The sequence below is a fragment of the Henckelia pumila genome, chromosome 4, assembly GCF_033568475.1.
Source record: "Henckelia pumila isolate YLH828 chromosome 4, ASM3356847v2, whole genome shotgun sequence".
Lineage (NCBI taxonomy): Eukaryota > Viridiplantae > Streptophyta > Magnoliopsida > Lamiales > Gesneriaceae > Henckelia > Henckelia pumila.
The window spans coordinates 118,700,518-118,719,318 of record NC_133123.1 but is presented as its reverse complement, the minus strand read 5'-3'; the positions used below and the strand labels follow the sequence as shown (position 1 = coordinate 118,719,318).

At 37.3% G+C, this 18,801-nt stretch overlaps 1 protein-coding gene across 1 annotated transcript; it reads left to right on the top strand.

The window, feature by feature from the left end:
• Positions 1-6,745: 6,745 nt before the first annotated feature.
• Positions 6,746-10,914, top strand: LOC140864750 (pentatricopeptide repeat-containing protein At2g33680). Its single transcript, XM_073269095.1, has 2 exons — positions 6,746-9,494; positions 10,657-10,914. Exon 1 carries the CDS (start codon positions 6,746-6,748, stop codon positions 8,879-8,881), a length of 2,136 nt encoding a protein of 711 aa, XP_073125196.1. The 3' UTR covers positions 8,882-9,494; positions 10,657-10,914.
• Positions 10,915-18,801: the final 7,887 nt, after the last annotated feature.

The following is an 18,801-nucleotide window of genomic DNA, read 5'->3' as shown; positions in this document are numbered from 1 at the left end:
GATGGATTGTTGTTGCAATGCATTGGGTTTTCGAGGCATTGGAGGTCATGAAACATGTGCATGAAGGAGTATACGGTGCTCACCAATCGGGGATCAAAATGCGATGGATTGTGAGAAGACATGGATACTATTGACGATCAAGAAAGATTGCATTAGGTACTCCAAAGGGTGTCAACCTTGCCAAAAACATGACAATGTTCAACGGGTTTCTGCAGATGAAATGTATGCAATTGTGAAGCCATTGCTATTTCGGGGATGAGACATGGACTTTGTAAGTGGATGTGTCTTATAAGCTTGAGCCATAAATCATATTTCTTTAGTGGGCCAAAAGAGATATTTGGGCCATGGGCTGAGACTTCATGAACAGGCTTTGAGATCCATCAAGAGAAGTACTGGACTTAGTTGGAGTCTGTTAGTCGGTTGCAAAGGGAATAGATATATAAGTCTTCAACAACTCAAGGGAAGAGAGACAGAACAACAAAACACTTATAGGATACATGAATATCGATCGAGAGAGAAGAATACCAGAAAACAAAGGAAGAACAAGGAGATCAAGGATTAGAATCTTGATATCACTTGAGGATTAGAAACTAAGTGTAATATTGTTTGATTGATTTTTGGGTTGTAATCGAGATAAACCATTCTTGGTGAATATCAATAAAGAAGTGGCTGTTCTCTCGTGGACGTAGACCAATTTAGGGTCGAACCACGTAATCACATTGTTTCTCTTTTACAGTTTGATATTAGTCTTGTGTGGTTATATTCTTGGTGGATCGGTTCTATAGGAACTCTGAAATATTGATTTGGTTGTTGAAAGTCTGCATCGACTACATTCTATTCTTGCTACATTCATATGATATAAGTTGATTTTCTCTAACAACTGGCGCCGTCCGTGGGAACCAAGAAAGAGGAGAATCAAATTCAGATGGGAACTATGAAATTCGACATTGAAAAATTCACCGGCAGTAATGATTTTGGATTGTGGAGAATCAAGATGCGTGCAATCTTGATTCAACAAGGACTTCTTGAAGCTCTACAAGGTGATGAAGCTGTGACAGGGGATGAGAAGGAGAAAACTCAGATCATGTTAAAGGCTCAAAGTGCAATCATTCTTTGCTTGGGAGATAAACCACTGAGGAAAATCTCAAAGGAAACTTCTGCTGCTGGAATTTGGTCAAAGTTGGAAAACTTATATATGACAAAATCATTGGCAAACAGATTGTATATGAAACAAAGGCTATATTCATTCAAAATTTCGGATGATAAGGGAACCTCAGAACAAATTGATGAATTCATTAAGATCCTGGATGATCTTGAGAACATAGAAATCAAACTTGAAGATGAAGACAAGGCTTTGATCTTATTGAATTCACTGCCTTCATCCTTTGAAAATTTTCGTGATGCCTTACTCTATGGCAGAGATCAAACAATTACTCTGGAGGAAGTTCAATCTGCTATAAAGGCCAAAGAGTTGCAAAGAAAGATTCAACAAACTCACAGCCGCAAGGTGAAAGTCTTATGATAAGAGGAAGGACAGATAAGAGGTTTCAAAGGGGGAACAAATACAGATCTAAGTCCAGGAGTAAATCAAGACCACCTTTGAAACTAAGGTGTTTCATCTGTCACAAGGAGGGGCATTTTAAAAGAGATTGCCCTGAACGGAAGAAATTCTTACCAGATAAAGGCAAGGAACATGCAGAAGTCTCTCTTGTATTAGATAGTTATGATTCTGCAGAAGCTTTAACCATATCAAATCTGGGCTCCTTAAATGAATGGATACTTGATTCTGGATGTTCATTCCATATGTTACCAAACAGATCCTGGTTTGAAAACCTTCAAGAGACAGACCAAGGACTGGTTATTTTGGGTAATGACAAATCATGCAAAGTGAAGGGAATAGGCTCTATAAGAATGAGGATGCATGATGGTATTGATAGAATTTTACATCAGGTCAGATATGTCCCTGAACTGAAAAGAAATCTTATTTCTTTGGGAACTCTGGATTCAAAAGGTTATGCATTCAAGTCAGAAAATGGAAACTTGAGAGTGTCAAAAGGATCCTTGGTAGTAATGAAGGCTGTGAAGAGGAATTCTCTGTATATCCTACTTGGAAGCACTATTTTGGGAGATACTTTAGTTGCCATGGACTCAGCAGAAGTCACCAAGCTGTGGCATTCAAGGCTTGGTCATGTTAGTAAAAAGGGCTTACTTGAATTGTCAAAGCAGAACCTACTGTGTGGTGATCATATCCAAAGTTTAGACATTATTTGTCAATACTGCATATTAGGAAAATCCAGAAGAGTGTACTTTGAAAGAGGAATACATACCACCACCAAAATTTTTGAGTATGTCCACTCTGATTTATGGGGGCCTTCAAAGACTACAACCCATGGAGGAGGAAGATATTTCATGTCTATTTTGGATGACTATTCCAGGAGACTCTGGATCTTTGTGCTCAAAAGTAAAGATGAAGCCTATGAGAGGTTTAAGGAATGGTTGACTTTAATGGAAAACAAGCTGGAAAGGAAATTAAAGTACTTAAGGACAGATAATGGGCTAGAGTATTTCTCTGAGAAATTCAACAGCTTATGCAAATAGAAAGGTATCACAAGGCATAAAACAAATCCAGGAACTCCACAGCAAAATGGAGTGGCTGAACGTATGAATAGAACATTGTTGGAGAGAGTTAGATGCATGCTGTTAAATGCAAATATGCCAAAAACATTTTGGGGAGAAGCTGTTAATACAGCATGCTATCTAATCAACAGATGTCCTAACAGTGCTCTAAAGTTCAAAACACCAATAGAACTGTGGAACGGTGCTCCTGCAGATTATTCAAATTTAAAGGTCTTTGGATGCCTTGCTTATGCTCATTTCAAACAAGACAAACTGGAACCAAGGGCATTGAGATGTGTATTTGTGGGATATCCTGAAGGTGTTAAAGGCTACAAAGTATGGAATCTAGAGTCAAAGGGACCTAGATGCTTCCATAGTAGAGATGTAGTGTTTGATGAAGGAACAATGGGTTTCAAACAACCCACAGTAACCTCAGATCCAATTAATCTAGGGATACCAGAACTTGAAGTTGAGGTGGAGCAAGAATTATCTGTGAAAATACAAAAGGAAACTGAAACCATCAACTTGGAACAAGATTCTCAAGACAAGACAGTAGAGCAGCAGCTAGAAAGAAGAGAAAATACATATATGCTGGCCAGGGACAAAGAAAGAAGACAAATAAATCCACCAAAGAAATTTGGACATGATGATCTAGTCTATTATGCACTTAATGTAGCAAAGCGGGTGGAGCTTAATGAGCCGGCCTCATATCAGGAGGCTATTTCATCATAACAGTGCAGGGATTGGAAACAAGCAATGGTAGATGAGATCAGAGCACTAGACAAGAATAACACTTGGAAACTAGTTGAAAGACCAAAGAACCAAAGGGTGATAAAGTGTAAATGGATCTTCAAAGTGAAAGAGACAAATCAAGATCAAAGGAAGGTGAGATACAAAGAACGTCTGGTTGCAAAAGGTTTTACACAGATTGAAGGAATAGATTATCATGAAATCTATTCACCAGTGGTAAAACACACCTCAATAAGATTGATGTTGGCTCTAGTTACACATCTGGACTTAGAACTTGAACAACTAGATGTTACCACTGCTTTCCTTCATGGTAAATTGAAAGAGACTATTTATATGGATCAACTTGAGGGATTCATTGAACCAAAGAACAGCAACAAGGTATGTCTTCTACAGAAATCTCTCTATGGTCTAAAGCAAAGCCCAAGACAATGGTATAAATGTTTTGATGAATTCATGATAGCTATACATTTCGAAAGGAGTGCTTATGACAATTGTGTATACTTACAAAGGGATGGTGAACATATTAAGACTTTCTTACTTTTGTATGTTGACGATATGCTCATAGCTAGCAGGAACAGGAGTGACTTAAGCACTCTTAAAGAAAAGCTAGGATATGAATTTGAAATGAAGGAGTTAGGGGAAGCTAAGAAGATTCTTGGAATGCATATAATCAGAAACCGAAAGGACAAAACTCTACTCTTGAATCAAAGCTCTTATATTGAGAAAGCATTACAGAGGTTCAATATGCATAAGTCAAAGGCTGTTGGTACACCTCTTGGCCAACATTTCAAACTCTCATCAGAACAGTCGCCTAAAACAGAAGAAGAAAGGAAGGAAATGGATATCACGCCATATGCCAATGGAGTAGGCAGCATCATGTATATCATGGTGTGTTCTCGACCGGATTTGGCATATGCTCTAAGTGTAGTGTCCAGATTCATGGCAAATCCAGGTCAATCTCACTGGGAAGCTTTAAAATGGATTCTAAGTTATTTGAGAGGAAGCACAAGTCTTGGACTACTGTTTAAAGCACAAGGAAACCAAACACATCCAATTGTTGGTTATGTTGACTCAGACTATGGTGGAAATTTAGACACAAGGAAGTCAATAACTGGAATGGTATACACCGTGTTTGGGACAGCAGTGAGTTGGAAAGCAGTTCAACAATCAGTGGTGGCTCTTTCCACTAACGAGGCAGAATATATAGCTCTCACAGAAGGTATTAAAGAAGTCATGTGGATCAAAGGCATAATGAAGGAGTTTGGCATTGAACAAAAACAGGTTGAAGTGCATTGCGACAGTCAAAGTGCAATTCACCTCTCTAAGCACCAAAAATTTCATGAGAGATGCAAGCACATTGATGTAAAACTCCATTTTGTGAGGGACATCATATCTAAAAGGGAGGTGGCTGTGGTAAAGATCTCTACATTAGAGAATCCAGCTGACATGCTAACAAAACCAATACCTCAAGAGAAATTTAGGCAGTGCCTGAATCTGATCAATGTTGAAGGAGTAAAGTGAGCCCACTCGGTGTGGGGTGGAGAACAGTCAACCTTTTAAGACAAGGTGGAGATTGTAAGTGGATGTATCTTATAAGCTTGAGCCATAAATCATATTTCTTTAGAAGGCCAAAGGAGATATTTGGGCCATGGGCTGAGACTTCATGAGCAGGCTTTGCGATCCATCAAGATAAGTCCTGGACTTAGTTGGAGTCTGTTAGTCGGTTGCAAAGGAAATAGATATATAAGTCTTCAACAGCTCAAGGGAAGAGAGGCAGAACAACAAAACACTTATAGGATACATGCATATAGATCGAGAGAGAAGAATACCAGAAAACAAAGGAAGAACAAGCAGATCAAGGATTGGAATCTTGATAGCACTTGAGGATTAGAAACTAAGTGTAATATTGTTTGATTGATTTCTGGGTTGTAATCGAGATAAACCATTCTTGGTGAATATCAATAAAGAAGTGGCTGTTCTCCCGTGGACGTAGACCAATTTAGGGTCGAACCACGTAATCGCATTGTTTCTCTTTTACAGTTTGATATTAATCTTGTGTGGTTATATTCTTGGTGGATCGGTTCTATAGGAACTCTGGAATATTGATTTGGTTGCTGAAAGTCTGCATCGACTACATTCTATTCTTGCTACATTCATCTGATATAAGTTGATTTTCTCTAACAGACTTAATTGGTAAAATCTATTCATCATTATCTAAGGGCCATAGTATCATTATTGTGGCCACTGATTTCTTTACTAAATGGGTAGAAGCGATACCATTGAAAAAAGTGGAGTGAAAAAGATGTGATTGATTTTATCAAGGAACACATCATACATCGATTTGACATCTTTAAATCTATCATTACATATCAATGAACAATGTTTGTGGGATCTGAGGTGCAAGATTTTGCGGCAGATTATAACATCAAATTATATTGTTCCTCGCCATATTATCCACAAGCCAATGGACAAGCAAAGGTTTTTAACAGGGTATTGATCAAAATTTTACAGAAAATAATGGAGGATAATCCAAGGAACTGGCCTAGATTATTGTCCGAGAAACTATGGACATACAGAACCTAAAAAAGAAATGCAACTGGGGTAAGTTCTTTCGCATTGGCCTTTGGACATGAAGCTGTGTTACTCATTAAAATCATGGTCAATCTCTAAGAGTGGCCATGCAGAACCACTTGATCTCAGAACTTTACAACGAGTCTGATCACAAAGTTAGAGGATATGGATGATATGAGAATGCAAGCCCTTAACAGCCTCATGATCCAGAAAGAGAAGGTGGCTCGGAGTTACAACAAAATGGTGAAAAGAAAATCATTCCATGAAGGAGATCTTGTTTGGAAGACTATATTACCTATATTAGCAAGAGACAAGGAACTTGGTAAATGATCTCCGAATTGAGAAAGACCATTCAAAGTTCATCGAGTGCTCGAAAATAATACTTACTGGATGGCAAGTGGTGAAAGGAAAGTACACAAAAGGTGCATCAATGGAAAATACTTGAAGCAGTATGTTCTCAGAATGTGTGAAGAATATGAATCAGAATCAACGTAGATGACTATGAAGGTCATATTTGTAAATATTAAGTCAAAGCATGGCTGTGTACTCTTGTAAATAAATAAATAAAAGTAGGCTAATAGCCACTTTTGTGCTAAGTGTGTGTTGAAAATATTTTAATCTCAGACTACTATATAATAATTTAAGGAATAAAAATAAGTTTTTATTGTTTATGTTGAGCCAAAAAAATAAATTTATATTTGAGAAAAAAAATTATAAAGAGATGAAGGAATAATAAATTTATCCAAATTGCTTCATATAAAATTTTATAACAAAACGATGAAAATTTGATTCATCTTGTGTATTCTTTATGAACGCCAGTCTACTACTTCCACAGTACCGCAGTGTTCTTGCTAAGCTCCACCACTTCACATACAAGAATAATCTTTCAAGCGGTAGATCCGTGCATGGCCACCTCCTGAAAAATGGTGTCATCCCATCGTGTGTGTTCCTGTCCAATGCCCTCCTCAACTTATATTCCAAATGCGGCCTCTTTGGCGAGGCCAATAATTTCTTCGCAGATTTCCCATGCAAAGATGACGCGGTCTCCTGGAATATCCTCATCAACGGCCACTCCCAGATGGGTCTTGTCCAGCACTCCCTTTCGGCGCTCCAACTCTTCCATCAAATGTTACAGCACTGTACGCTCCCTAATTCCCATACTTTCACCGGCGTTCTTTCTGCCTGTGCCAATTTGGAGGACCCTGTCATGGCTCAGCAAACACATTCTTTGGTGATTAAGTTCGTTACTGCAGGTGATGTCTTTGTGTACACCTGTATGTTGAATACTTATTGCAAGTTGGGATTTTTAGTTGATGGTCGTAAGGTGTTTGATGAAATGCTGGACAGGAACTCGGTCACTTGGTCTACCATGATTTCTGGGTACGCTTCCCAGGGGCATGTGAATGAGGCCTTTGGGGTTTTCAGAGTGTTGGTGGCTGGAGGGAGTGAAGGTGCTAATGAGTTTGTGTTGACTGGTGCGCTGAGTGCTTTCAAGTCACATGAATTCCTTGAAACTGGGAAGCAAATTCACTGTCTAGCGATTAAAAATGGTTTGCTAGAGATTGTTTCTGTCGGAAATGCAGTCGTTACTATGTATGCTAAGTGTGGGAACTTGGATGACTCTGTTCGGGTGTTTGAGTTTTCCAATGATAAGAATTCAATCTCATGGTCTGCAATGATAACTGGCTATGCACAGAGTGGGCATGGTGACAAGTCACTGGTGTTGTTCAAGGAGATGCATTGTTGTGGGATGATGCCTAGTGAATACACCATTGTTGGGGTTCTTAATGCTTGTGGTCATACTGATGGGGCAGATGTAGGTATGCAAGTGCATGGGTATTTGATCAAATTAGGATTCGAGTCTCAAGTGTATATCATGACAGCTTTGGTTGATATGTATGCTAAATGTGGCAGAATAATTGATGCCCAGAAGGGATTTGACTCTCTGCTAGAGCCGGATCTTGTAATGTGGACATCCATGATTGGAGGTTTTGTCCAAAATGGAGACAATGAAAGTGCTATCAGTTTGTACTGTAGAATGCAGATGGAAGGGGTTGCTCCTAATGAGTTGACTCTGGCCAGTGTGTTGAAAGCCTGCTCTGGCCTCTCAGCTTTGGAGCAAGGAAAACAGATCCATGCCCATGTGGTTAAGAATGGATTTTCTCTCAAAATTCCAATAGGAAGTGCTCTATCAACTATGTATGCAAAATGTGGGAACCTTGATGATGTGTATGCTATCTTTAGAAGGTTGCCTGCCAGAGATGTGGTATCTTGGAATGCAATGATTTCCGGTCTTTCTCAGAATGGTCTTGGGCTTGAAGCCCTCAAACTTTTTGAAGAGATGCAATTGCAGGGTGCAAATCCGGATTGTGTCACTTTTGTAAATGTTCTTTCAGCCTGTAGCCACATGGGACTGGTCGACAAGGGTCGGGAGTATTTTAAATCAATATCCAATAAATTTCATATAGTTCCGACGAGAGAGCACTATGCCTGTATGGTTGATATTCTGGGTCGTGCTGGGAAGCTCCAAGAAGCCAAAGAATTTATTGAATCAGCACCCATTGATCATGGTCTTTCTTTATGGCGTATTTTGTTGAGTGCTTGTAGAAACCATCATAATTATGAGTTGGGTGCATATGCGGGAGAGAGGTTGATGGAATTGGGTTCTCTTGAATCATCTAGCTATGTGTTGTTGTCCAGTATTTATTCAGCTCTGGGTAGGTTTGATGATATTGAGAGAGTTAGAAGGATGATGAATATCAGAGGGGTGAGCAAGGAGCCTGGGTGTAGCTGGATTGAGTTGAAGAATCAGGTTCATGTGTTTGTTGTTGGGGATTTGTTGCACCCTGAAATCAAGCACACCCGTGCAGAGATATGGAGATTGAGCAAGCTGATGAAAAATGAAGGTTACCTACTAGAATTTGGTTCTATTTTAGAGGAATAGACCAAGTTGAAGCGGTGATGGCTGTAGGGGTTGCCTTTTGTACTGTATGTCAAGTTTACAAATACAAGATTGATTCTATTTTCCTCACAAAAAGTGGCTACATATCTCCCTTTTGCCACACTCTCCAGCCACAGTAACAGGATCCTCCCCCCAATTTTTCTCACTTCATGACACAAATTTTAGTAAAGTCACCTCTCTTTATCATCACACTGGATTGCATTAACCCACAGTATCCAAGAAACTTCTAGTGCCACCAAAACTTTCACTGTTAGGTTTTTTCTAAAAAACAATGCCAAGAGGACCATATCCAAAAGAGTATGCAACAAGGCCTGCCTTGGTTGTTCCTGTTCAAGAATTGATAGTTTTAACTAGAGGAAAAGATACCTGGTATTTGAGCAATAGTGATGAGGAAGAGGTGATGTGTCTGAAATCGGTGCCAGAAAATCTGACAAACATCGAGGCTTTGAAGTTTGAAGATGTTGTGAATACAAAAATGAAAAGAGGAAAGACGAATGACGGAATGAGGCTGTGGAATATGTGGGAAGGTTGATTGAAATGCAACCTAATGAAATGGAGATGCTAAAGCTGGAGTCTCTCTCCTAGAGCATTGGCCGTATGATTTCTAACTCTTGTTTTTGGGCTTTTATTTGCTGCGTTCTTGTTTCTTCATTTAGTTGTTTTTGGTGTTCTAATTTTTATCTCTTGAGATAGCATTCAGCTGAACTTGTTTTCTGGTGGTGTTAATTGACATGATTAATATGATTGGTCGTTTGGTGTTTATTGGGAACTTTAATCAGGGTGAATAATAAATATATCTTTGATATATTGTTTAATGTTTAAGATTTTAAGAATCTCTTGATTTGCTTCTTGTCTGCAGTTTTTAGTGACATGTTCGTTTGAAATTTTTTGTCCTTTCATATTTCCTTCCGCTGTCTGCGGCTTGTGGGTGTATCTCATGTGTTCTATTTTTCGTAGTATTGCTTGTGTGAAAGTGTAGTTATACCTGGATAATGCTTGCATGGAGGGATTGATAATACCGACCCTTTACAGGCACTTCGTATTTGTTTCTGTTCAACAGTTATGATAAACAGAAACGGTGTTTCTGTTGAAATATCTTTTGATACTTGAAATTCTCCTTGGATTTCCTAAATTGACGGCATTTCGTCCTCCTTGGTAATGTGCGTCTGCTCTCTCCTGATTGATGTGTATCCCTTTTTTCTCTACGCACCGATTCAATCAGCCCAGTCATGATTCACTCGTGTTTAAGTTTTAGTGGTTTTAGATCTCACCGAGCCAAGCAAACCAACGAAATACAGCAACACACCAACGTTTTTTTGTTTTGGGCGGAATGAATTGGGCATGCTATAATTTCCCAAGCTGCTTAAAACTGTTTTGTTGATACATATGATCTCACTTCAGATCATAACCAAGCTTTGCTTTTAGCCTTTGCTTCCCACGTTGACATTTCATTCTTTTGTGGTTTCTCTAGGGAAAAAAAAGTACATTTGTGCTTCTCTGTTGCTAGACATAAAACAATGATGCAGACTGATCTTTGTTTTTTTTTTTTTTTTTGAAGGCACAGACTGATCTTTGTTATTTGTCTTTCTATTTTCTTTTTCACTCGAATAATTTTGTCAATTAAGAAGTGTTGTTGCGGTCGGCAGAAACTCCATCTTATGTCGTAATTGTGAATTTTGTATAAATTAGCTCTATATATAATAGTTGATCATGTTCAGATATATCAGTCTCATTTTAGCCATCTCCAATTCTGTCAGGTTCCAACAATTCAAATGAATTGGTGAAAATCCTACAAAACAGCGGGTTCAACTTCAAACATTCTACACTCGAAAAAGGCTCCGGTTCTTCTGATGTGTCCCACAAAGGCACAAACTCGGCCTAGGTGGGTTTGGTGGGTTCGTGCTCTTTCTTTTCTTAAAAACTTTTAAAGAAATGCTAGTGAATGCTTGGATCAATCAATTTTCAGAAAAATGGATCTCGTCAAGAATTTTTTTTTTTTTTTTTTTTACAATAATGAAATTATTCATAAAACAATGTTTGGAATCTTGTCATTCATTTAAATTTATTAATTATATGAATACAATAAATCTACTTCAACACGACTTTATGAATGCATTCAACACATACAGTTAATATAAAAATAAAAATAAAAAATTCTTTACCTTGTGTTTATGTCCGGATATTGATTATTTGATGTAGTAAATAGATAAGTTGCTGATTGGTAAAATTAGAGAAAATAACAAATTGTTTGGATCGACATTTGAATTATATTGTCTTATGTTGTAAATTTTTAGTTTATTGAATTTTTCGCATTAATGTCTGAGACGTCATATTAATAATTGAGAAGAGATAGGAATATAAACATTATAATTAAAAAAGATAGTATAGAGCTGTTAATGGTTTACTATTTGTATCACCCTTGTTTTAGTAAGACTAATTGTTTTTATTACACTAGTGATGGATGACCTATATATAAAAATCTAAAGAAGTGAAAAAAATAAAAATAAAACATACTTATGTAAACAATGTTCTAAAAAACTCATTTAAGTGATGTTTAAGTAATTTTTGCAACGATTAAAATAAGTGATTATGAATTTTTTTAAATAAATTTGCAAAAAAAATCTAATTACTTAATTTTAGATGTAAACAAACATTAATTTAATCTCGTTTAAGTTTTAATACAAGCTTAAACTCAACGAAATGACTATTTTTTATAATTAAATTTATAGTAAACATCGAAAATGCTATTTTACTTAAAAAGATTGAATTTTGACCTTCATGCATGGAAGCTCTATTAGAACCTTGTATGTAGATACACAGAAAATATAATATTTATGTTTTTTATTATTCATATTACAAATGTAATCCAAGCATGACACTAATCAGACATTGCAATTAATTAAAATTTTACTCCAGAAAATCATAAATTAATTAACACTATATTCTAAAGACAAAAAAAATAATCAAAACATCAATATAACGTAAATTTCATAAAATAAAATAAAATAAAATATATCACTTATTTATTACGTATAAATTTTGAAGCGGAAGTTCAAAAAAAAAATAAAAATTAAGAACTATGAGAAATTGGGTCGAGGACTAGGGTTAAATAAATATTTACAAAAAATATTGTGTTTAACCTTTATTATTTTATTTTATAAAATTTATAATAAAATTTTGAATAAACTCCTAACTTTAACATTTAAAAAAAAACGAAACGAAACAAAACAAATATTATGTGGCTGTGCCACCGTGTAGAAAATTAAATATTCAAATAGTGTCATGGTAATTATCTTAAATCCAACTATTAAAATTTCTTTGACAACTCATGGATTATCATCTTGGTGACATATGGACATATTTGAAATATGTAACTTCAATTTTTATTGGCTGGCTATTAATGGAATATACGGATTTACATGTCGACGTTATTATATGTCGAGATATATTTAAAAGGGTTGACTCCGAAGGGGACTCCATCCTATATGAGTCAGAAGCTCATTGGCTCATACGGGGTTAAATCGAGGGATGTGCATGAGCGGCAGGGACCTGAGGGGGGGAGCAACATGGCCAACCCCAAGAGCATATCCCCACAATATTTCAGCAGAGAATATGCTCCACACGAGGATCGAACCCGCAACGCTTGGAAATTTTTTCCCACGTCACCCCAGGCCTTAACAACTCGCCTATGCCCCTGTGGGCTATATGTCGAGATATATTATAACAATAGATGGTATAACTATAGCTAGGTGTTAGACCCTTGAAGTTGGCTCGAGTTTATGTCACGAATGCGGAGTGTCATGATGCTAAGTGTTGATGAGACTTAGTTATGTTGGTGAATAACATAGGCATAGTCGAGTTGACTAAGTGTATAAACAAGTTGGCACGTTGCGGGAATATGTTTGGTGCAGAAAAATGTTGGCAACATTGAGCTTGGTTGGGTGGACTAAGCTATTTTGAGGTGGACTGATGTGACACTAAGGGTGGATGGTTTTGATGATGTGGAGCAGTTGGAAGACAGTTTTGACATTTGCAAGCCTGCACAAACAAGTGACATTCAGACATCATGCATGCATGTAGCAGTTGCATTTGGCCTCATAAAGTTGCGACACCTGTCCTAAGTGGTTACTCAAAATGTTGGCTGTAATTTCTGCATGCATTTTCATTTATATGCTTTGCCATGAGTTGCACGCATTCACAAGTTTGAGGCTACATTATGTGCAAAAAACCTTGGTTTTCCTTATTGTATTCTGATAACGTATGAATGCAAAGGTTGGGTGTTAACCCGTAATTCGTGTGCCTCTTTGCCTTGTATTTTGTTGGTTTGCTTGGCTTAGTGAGATCATAAACTACTACAAATTTAAACAAAAACTCGTGGAAAGTACGCTGATTGAATTGGTGTGACAATTCAAGCCACACAAGGCTAAAATAACTCGAAAAAAAAGTTGTTGCATGCCGCTGCGTTCTTAGCCCTTGTGACAGTTGGTATCAGAGCTAGGTTTGGTGTTTTAGTGCGTTTTGTGGCTCGTGATTGCTGCAAATTCGAAGTATGGAAGAAACTTCGAATGCCGCTAACATGAATGATCGCATTCTCGATTTGGAGACAAGGCTGCGGCGAATTGAAAGTTTGATCGATGCACCAAAAGAACCATCTGATGCACTATTCATTCAGATTGAGGGTTTGAACGAAAAAAATCAAACAATGCAAATGTCAATGACCGATCTATCTGAATTTGTGAAAATAAGGATCGTGTCTTCCGCAGAAGACGTTGGGTCGAGATTGGATGTCTTTGATGTGGAATTGAACTTGTTAAAGAAGGCTATTGGAACAGGTTCTTGTGGAAGTTCAAGTTCTACATCAAATTTCAAAGTTCTTGAACCGAAGACATTTTTTGGAATACGCAGTGCCAAGAAACTTGAAAATTTCTTATGGGACATGGAAACTTATTTCAGTGCAGCCAAGATTTCGGAAGAGGAAAAAGTCATTATAACGAGTATGTATTTGAGTGGCGATGCTAAACTTTGGTGGACGGCTCACTTATCAAATGATGCAAGTGCCAACAGAGATAAGATTAGCACTTGGGATAGTCTGAAAAAGGAATTGAAAGATCAGTTCCTTCCTTGCAATACTTCATGGCTTGCAAAGGAATCACTTCAAAAATTGAAGCATACGGGAACAACCTGGGATTATGTGAAGGAATTCAGTTTATTGATGTTGGATGTAAGGGACATGTCGAAGGAAGATAAACTCTTCAATTTCCTTGCAGGAATGCAATCTTGGGCTCAAGCCGAACTTAAAAGGTAAAGGGTTAAGGATTTGCTATCCGCCATTGCTGCTATAGATCAGTTGGTTGATTATAAAGTCATTGGATCTAGTGTTGCTAGTCCAAAACGAAATGATGGGAAGGACAAAGGGAAAGCTAAGTTTGTCAAATTTGACAAATTTAGGAAGAAGAAAAATAAGAAAAATAGTGAAAGCAACACAAAGGAGACTAGGGAAACAACCGTCTTTGACAAGACAAAGCGTGGCTGCTTTATATGCAATGGTGATCATCGGATGATGGACTGTCCAAAGAGGAAGAAATTATCTGCATTAGTGGCCGAGGAAGAAGCTAATCAGAATGATGAAAGACCTACGTTGATGAACCTTTTACAATGGTTGGGTGCTCTACATGAATACAAGAGTTTTCAATGTATGTGAAAGCATTCATAACAGGCGCGGGCGCGCATGGCCTTCGCTCAACTGCAGCGCGGGCGCGCTTGCTGTTCGAACCATGTAGCTGTATTTTGTGTTTTGTTTGATGTTTTCTTCATTTTCTTGATCTTTTTGGACTTCATTAAAACCATAACACCCTCCAAAATGATATTTTTTTTTAAATAAAGCTACAGTGCGCTTCTACGCAAGAGATCACTCTTGCCCGGAAGCGCACACTCTTGCGCTTCTGTGCAATAGTGTGTAAACCACCCTTGCGCAGAAGTGCAAGATCTTGTGCCTCTGCGCAAGAGTATTTCTAGCAGGTCCAACGGGTCTAACTCGATGTAATAACCCATACCATGTTTTAAGTAATACAATCGTAAGCATGATTAAGGGTTACTAACTCAAGAAACAGTTCGGAAGCATCGAAGTCAACATGGTCAACTTGGGAAACAATTGATCATTTCGGAAGATCCGATCTAAGGATCGGAACTTCCGAACTATGTCAACCAAGTTGTCCATGAATAGTCACAAGAAAACTGACACGTGGTATATTCCGGACAATCCAAAGTGCCAGATCGAAATGTCCGATGATATGACACGATGACTAAGGAATGAATTTGGACATGTGTACTGCATGCAGAGATCAGAACCATCAAAGTCCCAATCGGAACGTCCGTAATCTGGCGATCGAAAATGTGTCGAGCATGCAGAGTTTGGAAGGTTCGAACTCCAGATCGGAACTACCGATATTCGTCTATAAATAGGGGACTTCAGACGACATTTCAGAGAACAATTAAATAGTTTCCTTCTTGATCCAGTCTACAATTAGGGCCGAAGATATAGATGAGGTGCTTCAGATATAACATCTGGTTGAGAGTATAAACTAGGTTATCGACATCAGTGGGCTAACGACGGACGAAGGTATGGTTCGAGAATCCTATTTAAATTATAGGAGTATATGTTAGCTTAGCTAAGGAGTGTAGCACATGCTTAATGATATGATTAATATTTGACTGTAGGCTTGGAACCTAGAATCTGCTAGGTTTGATCTACTATTAGAGGCACCTAATTACTGACTGAGATTGTCAGCTGAGTATGCATGCTTATGTGTTGCATTTTATGTGTCATGATACATGTTTTAATGCTTTAAATATTCTTTGGCATGAGACATACACGTTGAGTCGTATCTCTTCGAGATAGCCTTTATCGTAGGGTCGCTCAGCCCTACTGGAGCGGAGACTGATATTACGGTGATTTAGACGAGTGTGTGAGCTACCCAGTATTCGGAGTCCCAGATGGTGCTACATACTCATTGGTGCCTAGCCTGAGCAGGAGTTGGTAGTTGACCAGTCACCTCACTCATCTCACACTGCATGCATCATATTAATTTTTGTATACTGATAAATGTATTTTATACACTTAAATTGATTATGATTTTAATGATTTATTATTTTGTTTCGAGCAAATTTATGCGCAAGTTTTGTTATTTGTGTGGTTGTAGGAAATTATTGAATTATTGTGAAAAGTAGAAGAAAAATAAGAATTGAGAAGAGAAAAAAATAAAAATGAGAAAAGAAGCTGTAAAGAATAAAGAAGAAAAAGAATAAAAGAAAAGGTAAAAGAAAAAGGAAAAGAAATGAAGAGAATGAACGTTGTAGAAGAAAGAAGAAGAAAAGAGAGCGCTAAGTTTTAGCGCTAAGGAGTGAAACTAAAGGCTAACAGGCTATTTCCGTGAAGATGTGTAAATTAAATTGTGAAGCCTGTGCGCGCCCGCGCAGTTATATTGAGTGCCCGCCCGGTCTAATTCTCAGTGTTTTAATTATATCAGGAAGGAAATTTTTATATTTATGTTTGGATTTTTATTGGGCTTTTGTGTGACGTTGATCGGCTAAATCGGTTTGATAAAAATCTACTGGTAAGCGCACCAGGTCAAGTAATAGTAAAGTGGACAGAGAGTCCAAGTATCGATCCCACATGAACTGCAGTCAATTCTCAAGAATTAATTATTTAGCTTAATCTAGACAAAATCATAAAAACCAATTTGATTTAAATAAAATAAGAATTTATAATAAAAATTGCTTAAGAAATAAGAATTAAAATATTTAAAAAGAAGATTTAATTAAAACGAGACAACCAAGACACACGTAGGTACCTAACAAATCATGTAACATGTAGCCGATTCAAGACTCAGATTTAATCTTAAATTACGGGAATTATCCTATCTTGTTCAAAGGTCTATTTCTAGAACAATCAAACCTATTCAAATATTGACGAACTAATCTTTCGTAATTCTAATCAAGTTTGAGTGCATTAAATATTTGTGAAAATTCAGTTTACACCAAAACCGCACACTGAAATCGAATTCTATTTCTAGTCGGTTTTACAATATGTTAATTGTTAGAACCTAATGGGGGGATTTAGGTTCTATTGGCAACTTTAGCAATTTAAAGTGATTATGCTAGTACGCAAGCGAAAGACTTAAAGCAATCAAATATAAGCACAGTAAATAAATGCGTAATGTAAATAAAGCAGTAAAAGGGATAAGAGATGTTTATGGAAGTTCGACGTTAAATCTTCTACGTCTCCCCTTCTTGGTTAAGATCGATTAACCAAGGATCCACTAGCACTTCAACTTCTTGGTCTTGATGGCTCTAAGGATAGACGTACAACTCAACATGATCACCGCGCCGATACAACTCGAACTCTTGGCCTTAAGGGCTCCAAGGATAGCCACAACACTCGTATAATACACTTGACTTCACACACAAGTGTTTACAACAACCGAGCAACCAACTCACGAATGAACTTATACAAACAACCCTCGATTTTGAATATAACACACAAATATTTATTGAACTTTTGAAGGAGAGGATCTTGCTTGCAAAGAGAGATGAGAGTGAATTGGTGAGTTCAAATGACTTCAAATGGCATGTATTTATAGCTGAAAATTCGGACAGGTTCGTTGCGTCCGTTCGGCGCACATTAAATTCTTTCGATGTTGGTGACGAACGTTGCGTCCGTTCGTAGGTTCGTTGCGTCCGTTCGGCGCATTGCGGCTTTTGTCGGATGACTTTTTTCCTAAAAAATTGGATCGTGTTCTTGACAAGGAACGTTGCGTTCGTTCCTAGGTTCATTGCGTCCGTTCGGCATAATTCAGACTGTGCGACAAACTTCAAAAATTCACATCTCATAATCCGTCCGTCGGATCGACTTGAAATTTGGACAGTAGCTTTAGAACATCTTGAATTTATTGTAAACGGTGAAGATCGGATTTGGAAGTCTCAAACGATTCCTGTATTTTTTTGAAGTTACTTCGTCGTATTTTTGCTTCTAATTCTGCGCGGCACTTTTGAAAAATTCATAACTCCAAATCCGTCCGTCGGATCGACTTGAATTTTGGACCGTATCTTTTGAGCATCCTAAACTTTAATATGACTAGTGGAGATCGAAATTGGTTGACTCAAACATGCTCAGTAATTTTCGCAATGTTCTTCTCCATAATAATGTTTATAATAATTTAATCTGCAAAGTCTCACTTTAAACGATTAGAAATAATAACCTAGTTTTGTAATTATCAAAACAAGATAAGTTATCGCTTTAAAAATATTAATCTCATTTAAGAGATTTATATGTGTTTAAGGCGTAACAATCTTTTCCTTTTTTATAATCACAAAACTTGGTTAAACAGGAGATATAAAGTGTAATTGAAATACATATAAAAAGCTCCCTTAATGTAACAAAAAATTTAAACAAATTGTTTATCATATAATCAATTTTTATTTAGCCAATTTGAATATTTAACCAAATTAATTATCCCCCTTTTTGTGATAATTAAAAAGGCAAAAATTATGATAAATAAATAACACAATAAATAAAAGCATATTTCATTAATAGAGAATTTACAAAATACATCAAAATATAAAACTAAGAGTCATCATCCGAAGGTTGTTCAAGAAGTTCTGCTTCCATCAAATTGAGTCGGTCATGGATAGATACAAAAGATCCTCGCATCTCTAAGGTCAAGTCCGTGATCGATGTCTGGATAGACTGAATAGCGGAGTAGTTGCGATCCATGTTGATATCAAGCCGCTGAAGATACTCAAGGAGTCGATCCGAAGATGGAGCCGGAGTAGGTGGAGGTTGAGGCATCAAAGGAGGGGGAAAAGGTAGATCACCGTAATCAAACGTAGAAGAAGATGGAGGA